This window comes from Lithobates pipiens, unplaced genomic scaffold, assembly GCF_037356315.1.
Source record: "Lithobates pipiens isolate NorthernLeopardFrog02 unplaced genomic scaffold, aLitPip1_a1.2 Scaffold_16, whole genome shotgun sequence".
Classification (NCBI taxonomy): domain Eukaryota; kingdom Metazoa; phylum Chordata; class Amphibia; order Anura; family Ranidae; genus Lithobates; species Lithobates pipiens.
Window position 1 is genome coordinate 265735834 of NW_027507748.1, and position 14989 is coordinate 265750822.

General features: G+C 48.2%; 1 protein-coding gene across 1 annotated transcript in view; it reads left to right on the forward strand.

The window, feature by feature from the left end:
- The window catches only part of LOC143982549 (tetraspanin-18-like), a 132036-nt gene that overhangs the window by 103272 nt on the left and 13775 nt on the right, over positions 1–14989 (forward strand). Inside the window, exon 6 of the mRNA XM_077481389.1 lies at positions 8754–8933. Coding sequence (XP_077337515.1) covers positions 8754–8933 — 180 coding nt within the window. The remainder of the gene's footprint in view (positions 1–8753; positions 8934–14989) is intronic.

Below are 14989 nucleotides of genomic sequence, written 5' to 3' on the forward strand. Positions count from 1 at the left end.
AGACTATTGTTTAAATTGGTTTGATGTTCCGAAACACTTAAGTGTGACAAACATGCAAAGGAACAGGAAATGAGGAAGGGGGCAAACACTTTTTCACACCACTGTATATGATACTCAGGATCAGCATAGGCCAGGGATATGCAATTAGCGGACCTCCAGCTGTTGCAGCACTACAAGTCCCATCCTGCTCTGCGTCTGGGTGTAATGCTTGTGGCTGTCAGATTCTTGCTATTCCTCATGGGACTTGTAGTTCTGCAACAGTTGGAGGTCCGCTAATTGCATATCCCTGGTATAGGCAGTCTTGAAGGGATGTGACATTTAAAAAAAAATATTTGGTTACATCAGCTTCAGGTGCTTGGTAGCTGGTGGTGATCTAAGCCTGATTCATCTTTATGAAGGTCAGCCGATCAACCAGGTCGGTGGACAGCCGCACCCTGTGATCAGTTACAAAGTCTCCAGCAGCACAGAAGGTGCATTCTGAAAGAACGCTGGATGCAGGACATGTGCAAGCTCTGGCCAGTGATCCATCCTCAAGACCCAGTAAGCCAGAGGATTTTCGGTGGGAAAGATGTCCAAGTCTGACCTTGCCCCTAGGTATTCCTGCACCATGTAAATCAGACGCTGGCGATGGTTGCTGGAACCGATCATACCTTGGGGCTACGGACTAAAAAATTCTCTGAACGCATCGGTCAGACGGCCACCTTCTCCACTGCTCCTTCTGTCACTGACCAAAGCCTCAGCAACAAGTTGTCCAGGACCAGGAGTTTATAACCTGCCCATCTCTGGGAACGCATTGCACAGACCTTTCTGCAAGGCCTCCCGGAGATGTCTTATCGTCTGCTCCCTCTACGACGGCAAGATAAGGTCCGCAACCTTACCCTTGTACCGTGGATCAAGGAGAGTGCCCAGCCAGTAATGGTCCCTCTCCTTGATCCGAAGAATACGAGGATCCTTCCGCAGGCTTTGCAGGATCAGGGAGGCCATTCAGTGTAGGTTAGCTATGGCATTCGGTTCGGAGTCCTCTGGGTCACTAAGGTCAACATGATCCGCAGCCACCTCCTCCCAGCCACGTACAAGTCCATGTGTTTCTTGGAACTGTAAATCATCCCTAAAAGGCTGCTGTTGCTGATGTTGAGTGCCAGGCTACATCTCCATGCTGACACAAGCCTCCTCCTCCTCCTCTTCCTCGTCCTCCTCCTGTGTGATGGGTGGGACAGCAGGAACACTGTCTGGATAAAGGGGGCCTTGAGAGGCAAGGAAGTCCTCCTCTTCCTGCCTCTGTTCTGCCTCAAGTGCCCTGTCCATTATTCCACGCAGCTTATGTTCCAACAGGTGGACAAGAGGTACAGGGTCAATGCATGCACTGATACTGCTCACCATCCTCATGGCCTCCTCAAATGGTGACAGGACAGTGCATGCATCCCTGATCATGCCCCACTGGCGTGGTGAAAACGAGCTCCCCTGACCCTGTCCTGGTGCCATAGTCGCACAGGTACTCATTGATGGCCCTCTGCTGCATGTGCAGCTGCTACAGCATGGCCAAAGTTGAGTTCCACCTGGTGGGTAGGTCACATATAAGGCGGTTCTTGGGCAGGTTCAACTCCTTTTGGAGCTCAGCCAGCCGAGCACTGGCATTAAATGATCGGCGGAAATGCACACAGACTTTCCTGGCCTTCCTCAGGACATCCTGTAAGCCCAGGAACCACTGCACCACCAGTTTAAGGATGTGAGCCACACAGGGCACATGGGTCAGTTGTCCCTGTCGGAGGGCGGAGAGGAGGTTGGTGCCATTGTCGCAAACCACCATTCCTGGCTTAAGCTGGCATGGCGTCAACCACCTCTCGGCCTGCCCCTGCAGAGCTGACAAAATATCTGCCCCTGTGTGGCTCCTGTCCCCCAAGCAAACCAGCGCAAGCACGGCATGGCATATTTTTGCCTGCGTACTTGTGTAGCCCCTTGAAGGCCTACGGAGCACTGCTGGTTCCGAGGACAAAGCACTGGAAGAGGCCATGGAGGAAGAAGAGGAGGAGGGGGTGGAGGAGAGAGGTGTGTCACCACCAGTAGTAGCATTTTGGAGGCGTGGTGGCGGAACAGCCTCCAACACTACTGCACCTTGTCCTGCATCCTTCCCAGTTGCCATAAGAGTGACCCAATGGGCCCTGAAAGATAGGTAACATTCCTGTCCATGCCTGCTGGACCATGAGTCAGCGGTAATATGCACCTTACCACTGACCGCCCTGTCCAGCGAGGCATGGACATTGCCTTCCACATTCCGGTAGAGAGCCAGAATCGCCTTCTGTGAGAAAAAGTGCAGTTTGGGGACCTGCCACTGAGGAACTGCACATTGCACAAACTCACGGAAGGGGGCCGAGTCTACTAACTGAAAAGGCAGCAGCTGAAGTGCTAGCAATTTAGCCAAGCTAGCATTCAACCGCTGGGCATGTGGATGGCTGGGAGTGAACTTCTTTTGACGGTCCAGCAGCTGGGGCAGGGAAATTTGCCTGGTACAATCGGGTGTACTGCTAGCAGAGTGCCCGCAAGTACTTGGCTGTGACACACCTAATTCTACACCTTCATTCCTCTCAGTGCAGGTTTCAGAGAGGACTGAAGGTCTAGTGGGGTTGGAGATCCCAGCTGAGGAGGAGCAAGGAGAGGTCCGCTTTGTTCTTTGGTGTGGGTCTTTAAGGCACGCTTGCCAACGAGCTGCATGGCAGGTCAACATATGTCTGGTCAAGCATGTGGTGCCCAAGCGGCTGATGTTTTGGCCACGCGAGATATGCTTGAGACATATGTTGCAGATAGCAGCGGTGCGATCTGATGCACTCCTCTCAAAAAAGGCCCACACCAAAGAACTTATGGAATAACGTGCAGAGGCAGCGCCCTCTTCACCACTGGAGCAAACCTGGCAGTATGCTGCAGCTGGTAGAACGTGACTGCCAGATTGCTGTCCTTCTTGAGCATCCCCTCTCTCTGCACTCATGCTACTGCCTTCCTCTGGAGGACATGGTGGGTCTAGGGCAGGAGTGGCTGATGACATTGAGACGAAGAAAGAGGACGTGTTGGCAGCTGCTTTGCTAGTACCCTGAGCCTGGGTGAGAGAGGATGAGGAGGATGAGGAGGGCTTGGTCATCCACTCTACCAAGTCTTCAGCATGATGCGGCTCAACACGTCCAGCTGCCGAAAATAAGGACAAATGTGTCCCATGGCCACGTGCTGATGACGATGCACCTTGTCCACGACCAACACTGTTGTCTCTAGACGCAGAGCCTGCTTGCCCTCTTTTATTGGCTTGTGACATTCTGCCTCTCCTTGTTGGCCTTCCAGACATAGTAATGGCCTGCAGGGAGATGAGAAAACCAGCAATTGGGTAGCTTTAGGTGCACACTGAGCAGATGACACGGTACACCAACTGTAATTACTTCAGCTGTCTGCCTGTGTTACAGAAACAGAACAACACCAGCAATAAGATGTAGCTTCAAGTGTATATTGTGCAGGAGGCACACAACACCCACTGTAAATGCTGCAGATGTCTTTATTACAGAACACTAGTAATAAGGGGTATCTTCAGGTGTATACTGTGCTGGAGGCACACAACACCCAATTTAACTGCTGCAGATGTCTGTATTACAGAACACCAGCAATAAGGGGTATCTTCAGGTGTATACTGTGCTGGGGGCACACAACACCCAATTTAACTGCTGCAGATGCATGTATTACAGAACACCAGCAATAAGGGGTATCTTCAGGTGTATACTGTGCTGGGGGCACACAACACCCAATTTAACTGCTGCAGATGCCTGTATTACAGAACACCAGTAATAAAGGGTAGCTTCAAGTGTATATTGTGCTGGAGGCACACAACACCCAATTTAACTTCTGCAGATGCCTGTATTACAGAACACCAGTAATAAAGGGTAGCTTCAGGTGCATATTGTGCTGGAGGCACACAACACCCAATTTAACTTCTGCAGATGCCTGTATTACAGAACACCAGTAATAAAGGGTAGCTTCAGGTGTATATTGTGCTGGAGGTACACAACACACAATTTAACTGCTGCAGATGCCTGTATTACAGAACACCAGCAATAAGGGGTATCTTCAGGTGTATACTGTGCTGGGGGCACACAACACCCAATTTAACTGCTGCAGATGCCTGTATTACAGAACACCAGCAATAATGGGTATCCTCAGGTGTATACTGTGCTGGAGGCACACAACACCCGATTTAACTGCTGCAGATGCCTGTATTACAGAACACCAGCAATAAAGGGTAGCTTCAGGTGTATATTGTGCTGGAGGCACACAACACCTGATTTAACTGCTGCAGATGCCTGTATTACAGAACACCAGTAATAAAGGGTAGCTTCAGGTGTATACTGTGCTGGAGGCACACAACACCCACTTTAACTGCTGCAGATGCCTGTATTACAGAACACCAGCAATAAGGGGTATCTTCAGGTGTATACTGTGCTGGAGGCACACAACACCCAATTTAACTGCTGCAGATGGCTGTATTACAGAACACCAGCAATAAGGGGTAGCTTAAGGTGTATATTGTGCTTGAAGCACACAACACCCACTTTAACTGCTGCAGATGCCTGTATTACAGTTTCACCCCTGCCCATATCTACATTTATTCTATTATGTAAGTTAATGTCAATATTTCTATTTTTAGAAACATCAAGTGCTGGCTCCTGACGAGTGGCCTTCCAGCCATTAAACGCGTAGAGCTGCCTTACGCCATGTTATTTATCAATAACCATACAGCCTTGTTAGCTAACTTTATATCCTACTCAAGGATCCAAGAGGCCCGAGATTTTGCAGGCATTATCAAAATTTTACAATTTATCCTCATCAAGCTTTTGGTGTACTTTGGAAAGTTGTTGCTTGCTGTTTTATGTGACAATCATGTTATGACTGAGATATACTGTATTATCCATACATCACCTCAATATGTTTATATTTAATGTACCCAACTTGTATTTTATGGCAACCAATAAATTTCAGTTATGTTCACCAAATTATTATTTTGCTACCACGTGCCTCATTTAAAGTCCTACCCCCTTGCTCTCCCCCCATTCTTGACCATAATAGGGATGGAAATGTGTGACCTTACCGGGCTACAATTTCATTTAAAATCCCTAAAACCAGTTTCGCTACTGTGTAGCTATCATAGTCTGTTTTGTATTATTCTGCCGCACACACGTGTTTTTTGCTATTCCAACCCTGTTTTGCCTTATTGATTCCACTTTGCACCTTTTAAGTAAACTGCAAGTTACTGTCTGATAATTCAGCAAATTACCCATCCTATTACAGTGTCAAAATACTCTGATATCTTTGTGTCATACCTGTATGATGAAGAAACAAAAAAAAATGTTTAGTCCTTCTTTGTTCCAGTGTTATAGAAAATATATTGAGCTCACAGCATTAATTCGCCACAAGGGAAGCCCTCTCATCCCATCTGCCTCAGACCAGGTACATGACACAAGAATACCGAACAATGTTTTGCTAAGTGCCAAGCATCCCTGAAGGTGGGAACAGGGAGTGCTAGACCTAAAGAAGCACGGGTACCGTTTAGGTAGAAGCGATTTGCAGTGCAGAGGAACTGGATAGCTGTCAACTGGTCTGTCAGGGCAGATGGCAGGTCCTCTGTAGCCCCAGGTGTGTAGCTGAACCAGGGCAGTGACCACAGGCAAGGTGGCACCCAAGGAAGAAGCAGGAGCAGGCTGGTGGGACATGACTGTAGAGGCGAAGTCAGAATGAGAGCCAAAGTTATACAAAGGAAGGCAAGCCAGGATCATACATGGTAGAGCAAGAAAACCAGAGTCCTTAGAGCAAGCCAGGGTCAAAACCAGGGATCAGGCAGTAGAGAAGTCCAGAGGCAAGTCGGGTCGGTATTGGGTAATCCAAGGATACAAGGAACACAGGAGCAAGGAGTACTGGTAGCTGAAGATCATCCAGCAAAGTCTAAGTGCAGCCACTGACCTTATATAGGACATTTGGCTCCAATTCTGGCAGTAGGTGTCTGTGAGCGTGAGCGCATTTCTATGCAAACAATCACAGCCAAGTCAAGTAGTAACAACTATGCAAGGTCTTTTCTTCAGTACTTGCACATCTTTATTCTTCTGACTACTTTTAAGCACCGGCTCATTCTTATTCGGAATAGCACCCTGACATCTTGGTTTTAATGTAATTGAAAAAATGCATGCAATGCTGAACAAAATGCATTAGTGATACTTAAAATTTATCTAATCTTTTATCCTTGAAAAAATTTGATTTTGATTTTGATTTTTGAGTAGTACAGAGTTAAAACCCATATCAGTTTTTTTTTCTGAGCAAGAAGGATAGGTTGGTAATGCTGGATCCCACAGTGAAGTTCACTCTTACAGATTAACATGGAGTCACGTGTGTTGTGGTGTATTTGGACACTGGGCAGGCTCACACTTACAAAAGGTGACACCAGAAGGACAAAAGTGGACAACATTTTCTTGGGTGTTGAAACCTTATTCTTGTCCTTTAGGTTTTTCTTGCAATCTGTGTCCCAGCTGGGAGCTCCAACCACCTCTATTTGTCTTGTTGGTCAGTGTTACCCAGAACAGTTGTCACTGGAACAGGAACAGAGAAGACATCTTTTAATGTGGATACATTTTCTAGTGACAACTGTGTGGATTTTCTCTCACTTTCTGTTGTTTTGTGACAGGAAGTGAAGGAAAATCTCTACAATGGAACAAAGATAGCAGGTTTTAAAGTGTTACTAAACCCAGGACCCTGCATTCACTATATCTGCTCTCTCACAGTACAGAGAACATAAAAATGCTTTTTTTTTTTTTAAATAAAAGCAGCAGCAGCCATCTTGTTACACACTGCCTAAACTATATGGGCCCAAAGGGGTCTTGGATTCAGTGGGCGCCAGTGCTTTTAGGAAAAGTGCCCCATTTTAGGGACCCTCTTTCCCCGCATTTCATCCACTGGAAGCAGGTGAAAAAAATAAAGTGACCTTAAACCAGCGATCTAGCTCAGTGATCTAGCTTCCTTCCTGAGGGCTCAATTTATCTAATTTTACCTGAAAAAAAAAAACCCACCTGGAAAAAAAAACTCTCTAGCAATACACACCAAATTGAGCATGTGCAAAGTGCCCCCAAGGCTCTGTACTATTAGGAGATGGATTGGAGACTGCAGAAGAGGGGGAAGATCAAAGAAGACAGGATCAAACAGCCTTCTTACATAATGCGGAGGATTAACCCCTTAGGTTCCACAGTGAGTATAACAAACATGCTTTACTGCATATAAAGACTGATTTTACTGTTGTGGGTTCAGTAACACTTTAACCACTTGCCGCATGTACATTTACGTTGGCAGAATGGCAAATGGCTGGGCAAACTGGCGTACAGGTACGTCCCTTTGAATTTACTGCCATGTGGTCACGTGTTCGCCGCCGGTGGCGTGCGTGTGTCCCACCCGAGAGCTCTGTGAGTAGGATCGCGGGTCCCGTGGACTCGGTGTTCGCGGGGATACCCGCGATCGTCTCACGGAGCTGAAGAATGGGGAGATGCTAATGTAAACAAGCATCTCCCCGTTCTGCCTAGTGACACTGTCACTGATCATAGCTCCCCGTGATCAGGAGCTATGATCAGTGATGTGTCACACATAGCCATGCCCCCTAACAGATAGAATTACTCCCTAGGACACACTTAACCCCTTCCTAGCCAGCTGGTGGTTAACCCCTTCACGGCCAGTGTAATTTTTACAGTAACCAGTGCAATTTTATAGCACTGATCGCTGTAAAAATTACAATGGTCCCAAAAATGTGTCAAAATTGTCCTATGTGTCCACCTTAATGTCACAGTCACAATAAAAATTGCAGATCGCCGCCATTTCTAGTAAAAAAAAAATTATTAATAAAAATACCATAAAACTAACTCTTATTTTGTAGACACTATAACTTTTGGGCAAACCAATCAATAAACGCTTATTGTGATTTTTTTTTTTAACAAAAATATGTAGAAGAATACGTATTGGCCTAAACTTGAGGAAAAAAATTGTTTTTTTTTATATATTTTAAAAAAATATTTATTATAGCAAAAAGTAAAAAATAATGCGTTTTTTTCAAAATTGTCTCTCTACTTTTGTTTATAGCGCAAAAAATAAAAACAGCAGAGGTAATCAAATACCACCAAAAGAAAGCTCTATTTGTGTCTCTATTTGGCGTAAATTTTTTGGCGTCAGTTAAAATGATGCAGTGCCGAATCGCAAAATGTGCTCTGGTCTTTGGCTGGCAAAATGGTCTGGGGCTTAAGTGGTTAACCATTTTTTACTATCCAAAAAAGCTGCTTTGACTTATGAATTGAATTTTTTATTGTTAAATTTAAAAAAAAAACCTTTGGCAGAAAAATAAATCCACCTGGAAAAAAATATTGAGAAGTAGGAGCTTCACAATATAGTATAACGCTTGCAAATTTAATTTGAAATATGTTTTTAACATACTGTAGGTGTGCTAACAATATTTATGCATCTGAAGAATTTTTGCACTTTTTTATGCAATAGTGATGTAGATACGCATAAAATATACTTAACTTAAGTGAACAAGTATACATTTACTCCCATTCTACGTTCTTTCTTTTTAATTTCTGCACTTCATTCACAAATTTTAGGGAATATTGGGCATACTGTATATTTGAAGAGAATAAATATGATTTTGCTTTATTTTAATTGTTATTTTAAAATAAAATATATTTTCCATTTGCCTGTTTCAGATGTCGTGTTGTGGTATATCTGGGCTTGGCGACTTTGCTAATAACTCACATTACCATGATTTGTATCCTTCTGCTGCATGGCCAGAAGCCTGCTGCACACGAGAGGACCCAGTCATATCTGTGGTTGTTAAGGACAGACAGAAATGTATGGAAAATACTCCAGGTTACACTAACAATCAGGTAAAATATTATCACATATAACATTGCACATGTAAATAAAAAGAACAATCCTATCATAGGATTCCTATGATCCCATTTTGGAGGGAAACTACAGTACTGTATATGGTTCCAAATTCCTTGCCTCAGCCGCCTTTCTGTTCAATATATATATATTTTTTAAATTTTACATGACCAGTGTATAAAAACTTTATGAACTTCAAAAGTATTGCAGTACATATCTTGATATAGGTTACAAAATACAAATCCAGGTGCAAACGCATCGTGACATCATGCATAATGAGAAAATGTAAGGCACTTGTCAAAACATATATTGGGCATAATTTCTGGGGAGAGGGACTCCTTGTGGTCTACTATTTACTGGGGGTTCTGGAGACAGTTAGGATCAAGTGCCTCTATCATATCTTTTAGTACCGAAGTGGGAGAAGCGCGTACCAAGGGAGCATGCCTCAAACCACCTCAGAGGAAAAAAGATGTTTAATGTAAAGATTAAGGATGAACCCATGGTTTGAGTCAAACGTAAGTTCAACTCGAACATTGGGTGTTCGTTTGTTCTAAAACAAACCGAACATATGGGGTGTTCGTGGAAAATTTGAGCGCTGTGGAAGGCCACATAGTGCACTTCCAAATCACAGTGCATTTCTGTATGATGATTGGCCAAAGCATTCACCTGACCTGCATGCTTTGGCCAATCACAGCGCGCTCAGCTGAGAGAGTCGTAATTGGCCAATCATGGCTCAGGGGAACTAAGTCCACGCCCCACACTATATAAGGCTGCTTACAGAGCGGCCGTGTGTAGTGTTGTTGGCGTGGACAGAGAGATAGTTTGAGTTAGATTAAGCAGGCAGATTATTCAGTTAGTGGCAGTGTATTTGATATATATATATATATATATATATATATATATATATATATACATTTAGCATAGGCTATATAGTCAGTGTTTACTCCATATTTAGTCAGTGCAGGCAGTGTATTAATATATATATATATATATATATATATATATATATATATATATATATATATATATATATATATATATACTCTGCATCCAGTGTAGCCTATATCTACAGTGCATTCTGTGGTACACTTTTTCTAATACACTTCAGGTGGTGTATTAATATATATATCTATAAATATATATATATATATATATATATATATATATATATATATATATATATATATATATATATATATACACTCTGCATCCAGTGCAGCCTATATCTACAGTGTATTCCGTGGTGTACTGTTTCTAATACACTTCAGGTGGTGTATTAATAATAGGATTTTTACGTCGTACTTACCTGTAAAATCCTTTTCTTTGAGTACATCATGGGACACAGAGTTAGGCTAATATTCATTACCTGCTGGGTTATACTTCATCATTAGGTGAATGGACACTGGTAGACCAAAGGTCTTCAGACAGGAAGTTATCCCCTATACAACCCCTCCCATACAGGAAGTACTTTAGTTTTGTCTGAACCACTAAATCCTCAAAAAGGAGGGGGGGGGGGATTTATGTGTCCCATTATGTATTCAAAGAAAAGGATTTTACAGGTAATTATGATGTAATCTTATTTTGTTTTTCATACATCATGGGACACAGAGTCATTACCTGCTGGTTACATTTTGTGATGCCTCACTTGGTATATAAACATCGAGTAGGGGTGGGTACCATCATCCTAATAGAATTTAAGAAGAGGGGTGGGTTATCTAGAGCTACTCCAAATATTATTGCCTAGTAACGTCAGTAGTGATGAAAGGACTATCTCGGTACCAAGATAGTCCTTTCATCACTACTGGCATTACTAGGCAATAATATTTGGAGTAGCTCTAGCTAACCTGTCCCTCTTCTTAAATTACCTACTGGGACATCCCAGAGCAATAGCCTTGAGGGGAGGGAAACACCCTGCCAAACAATAGCCATCAGAACTCATATGGCAGCCCGCAGTACACTGAGGCTGAAAGCCGAATCCTCGGCTGCCCGGACATCCACCTGATAACATTTTGTGAACATATGCACTGAAGACCAGGTAGCAGCCTTACAAATCTGAGCCACAGATACCTAATGCCGAAAAATCCAGGAGGTTCCTACACCTCTGGTAGAATGAGCTCTCACCCTAAAGGGAGGACCTTTATGTTTCAGACCGACCAATTGATAGACCCAATTGGCAATGGAAGGTTTGGAAGATGCCTGCCCCTTCTTGGGTCCTTTTGGCAAAACAAAAAAAAAGAGTCTGATCCTTGGATCTCCGCAGATCTAGACAAATAAACCTTGACTGCCCGAACAACATTCAAAGAATGCAGCCATATCTTTTCTGCCAAATGAGGCTGAGAGAAAAAAGAAGGCAAAATAATGTCCTGATTTAAATGAAAGGCTGACACCACCTTTGACAAAAAGGATAGAACAGGTCTTAACACGACTCTGTCATGGTGAAGCATCAAGTATGGTTCCCTGCATGAAAGGATCGCCAACTCCAATACCCTTCTAGCCAAGGTGATAGCCATCAGGAAGGCTAGCTTCCATGACAGCAAGTCTAATGGAATTTCCTTAATTGGTTCAAATGGTTGTTTCTGTAACACAGGCAGCACCAAGTTCAAGTCCCAAGGACACATAGATGACCTAATTGGGGGGAAACAAGCGAGTTGCCCCTTGCATAAATGTTCAGATCAGTGAATGCGAGGCTAAAGGCCTTTGGAAGAATATTGATAGGGGTGAAACTTGACCTCTGATTGTACTCAAATCCAATTTGATTTCGACAACTGACTGTAGAAAAGAGAGAATTCTCCCAATCACATATTTCTGAGGATCCCATTTTCTGGCTTCACACCAAGCAATATAAGTCTTCCAGACCTTATGATAAATCTTCCTAGAGACATCTTTTCTAGCAGTCACTAGAGTAGACACCACTGGTCTTGAGATGCCACAGTCCTTTAACACCCTGGCTTCAATAGCCATGCCGTCAAATTTAGAGACTGTAGGTCATGGGCCCCCCTGCGTCCCAAGCCACACCTGCACAGGGGGACATTGGGGGCGAGCACAGCACACAGGGGGGCACTGTGGGGGGTAGTACACAGTGAGGCACTGGGGGGAGCACACAGGAAGACCCTGGGAGGGGGAGAGGGCACAGGGGGACACTGGTGGAGGGGGAAAGCACACGGGGACACTGTGGGGTTGGAGAGCACACAGGGGGACACTGGGGGGGCAAACAGGGGGTCACTGGAGGGGGGCACAGGGTGTCACTGGAGGGGGGTACTGGGGGAGAGCGCACAAGGAGACCCTGGGGAGAGGGGGGGAGCACACAGGGAGACCCTGGGAGGGGGAAGCACACAGGGGGACACTGTGGGTGGTGGGAACACACAGGAAGACACTGTGGGGGGTGGGAAAACACAGGAAGACACTGTGGGGGTGGGGAACACACAGGAAGACACTGTGGGGGGTGAGGAACACACAGCAAGAAACTGTGGGGGTGGGGAACACGCAGGAAGTCACTGTGGGGGTGGGGAACACACAGGAAGACACTGTGGGGGGTGGGGAACACACAGGAAGACACTGTGGGGGGTGGGGAACACACAGGAAGACACTGTGGGAGTGGGGAGCACACAAGAAGACACTGTGGGAGTGGGGAGCACACAGAAAGACACTGTGGGGGGTGGGGAGCACACAGGGGGACACTGTGGGGGGTGGGGAGCACACAGGGGGGCCCTGGGAGGGGGAGAGGGCACAGGGGGACACTGTGGAGGGGGGGAGCACACAGGGGGAAACTGGGGAGAGCACTTGGGTGACACTGTGGGGGTGGGGAGCACACAGGGGGACCCTGGGAGGTGGAGAAGGCACAGGGGGACACTGGGGGGGAGCACACAGGGGGACACTGGGGGGAGCACACAGGAAGACGCTGTGGGGGGTGGGGAGCACACAGGAAGACATTGTGGGGGGTGGGGAGCACACAGGGGGACACTGTGGGGGGGGGGGGGGTGGGGAGCACACAGGGGGACACTGTGGGGGGTGGGGAGCACAATGCATGGACACTGTGGGGGGTGGGGAGCACACAGGGGGACCCTGGGAGGGGGAGAGGGCACAGGGGGACACTGAGTAGGGGGAGAGGGCACAAGGGGACACTGGGGAGGGGGAAGCACACAGGGGGACACTGGGGGAGCACACAGGGGAACCCTGGGAGGGGGAAGCACACAGGGGGACACTGTGGGGGGTGGGGAGCACACAGGATGGACACTGTGGGGAGCACACAGGGTGGATACTGTGGGGGGTGGGGAGCACACAGGGAGACCCTGGGAGGGGGAGAGGGCACAGGGGGACACTTGGGAAGGGAGAAGCACATAGGGGGACACTGGAGGGGGCGCACACAGGGGGGCACTGGGGGGAGAGAACACAGGGGAACACTCCGGGGGAGCACAAAGGGGGACACTGGGGGGGAGCACACAGAGGGGGCACTGTGGGGGGGAGCACACAGGGGAACACTGGGGGGGCACACAGTGGGAAACTGTGGGGGGGAGCACACAGGGGAACACTGGTGGGAACATACAGAGGAACACTAGGGGGGACACACAGGAGAACACTGAGGGGGGACACAGAGGGACACTATGAAAGGGGGAGAGGGCACAGGGGGACACTGGGGAGGGGGGAAGCACACAGGGGGACACTGGAGGGGGCACACACAGGGGGGCAAGCACACAGGGGAACACTCGGGGGGAGCACACAGGGGGACACTGGGGGGTTTACACAGGGGGGCACTGTGGGGGGAGCACACAGGGGGACACTGTGGGGGAGCACACAGGGGAACACTGGGGGGAGCACACAGGGGAACACTGGGGGGGCACACAGGAGAACACTGGGGGGGACACAAAGGGACACTGTGGGGGGGAACACACAGGGGAAAACTGGGGGGGAGAGCACACAGGGGGACACTGGGGGGAGCACACAGGGGAACACTGGGTGGGGGGAGAAAGTACACAGAGGAACACTGGGTGGGGGAGAAAGTACACAGGGGGACACTGGGGGGGACACAGGGGAACACTGGGGGGGCACACACAGGGGAACACTAGGGGGGGACACACACAGGGGGACACTAAGGGGGGACACACAGGGGAAAACTTGGGGGGGACACACACAGGGGGACACTGGGGGGAACACACAGGGGGACACTGAGGTGGGGGGCACTGGGGGGAGCACACAGGGCAACACTGGGTGGGGGGAGAAAGTACACAGGGGGACACTGGGGGGACACACCGGGGAATACAGGGGGGACACACAGGGGGACACTGGGGGAGACACACAGGGGGACACTGGGGGGACACAGGGGGGGCGACACACAGGGGGACACACAGGGGAACGTGGGTGGATACGGGGAATACACTGGGGAGGGGGACATACATAAGGGGACACTGGGGGGGACACACAGGGGAGCACTGAGGGGGGACGCACACAGGGGGACACTGGGGGATGACACACAGGGGGACACACACAGGTGAACGCTGGTGGGACACACAGGGGGACACGGGGGGGACACGCAGGGGGAGACACACAGAGGGACACTGGGGGGGACACACAGAGGGAGACAGGGGGCACACACAGGGGGGGACACTGGGGGGGACACACAGGGTGGGACACTGGGGGGCACTGGGGAGGGGGACATACACAGAGGGACACTGGGGGGGACACACAGGGGGACACTTAGGGATGACACACACACAGGGGGGCCCCCAGGGGGACACTGGGGAGGGGGACATACACAAGGGGACACTGGGGACACACACACACGGGGGACACTGGGGGGACACACAGGGGGACACACAGGGCAACGCTGGGGGGGACACACAGGGCAATGCTGGGGGGGACACACAGGGGGGCACTGGGGGGAGAGCATACTGGGGGGGTAGTGTGGAGAGGGGGAGAGCACACTGAAGTCTGGCCCGGGCCCCATACATTTGTACTGCAGTCGCCCCCTCCCTCCGATGGCGGCCCTCCAGTAAAATAAAAGTTTCACTCACCCCGGTCATGCCTGTAATAATACCACTAACAGTGCGCTGCTCCCCGC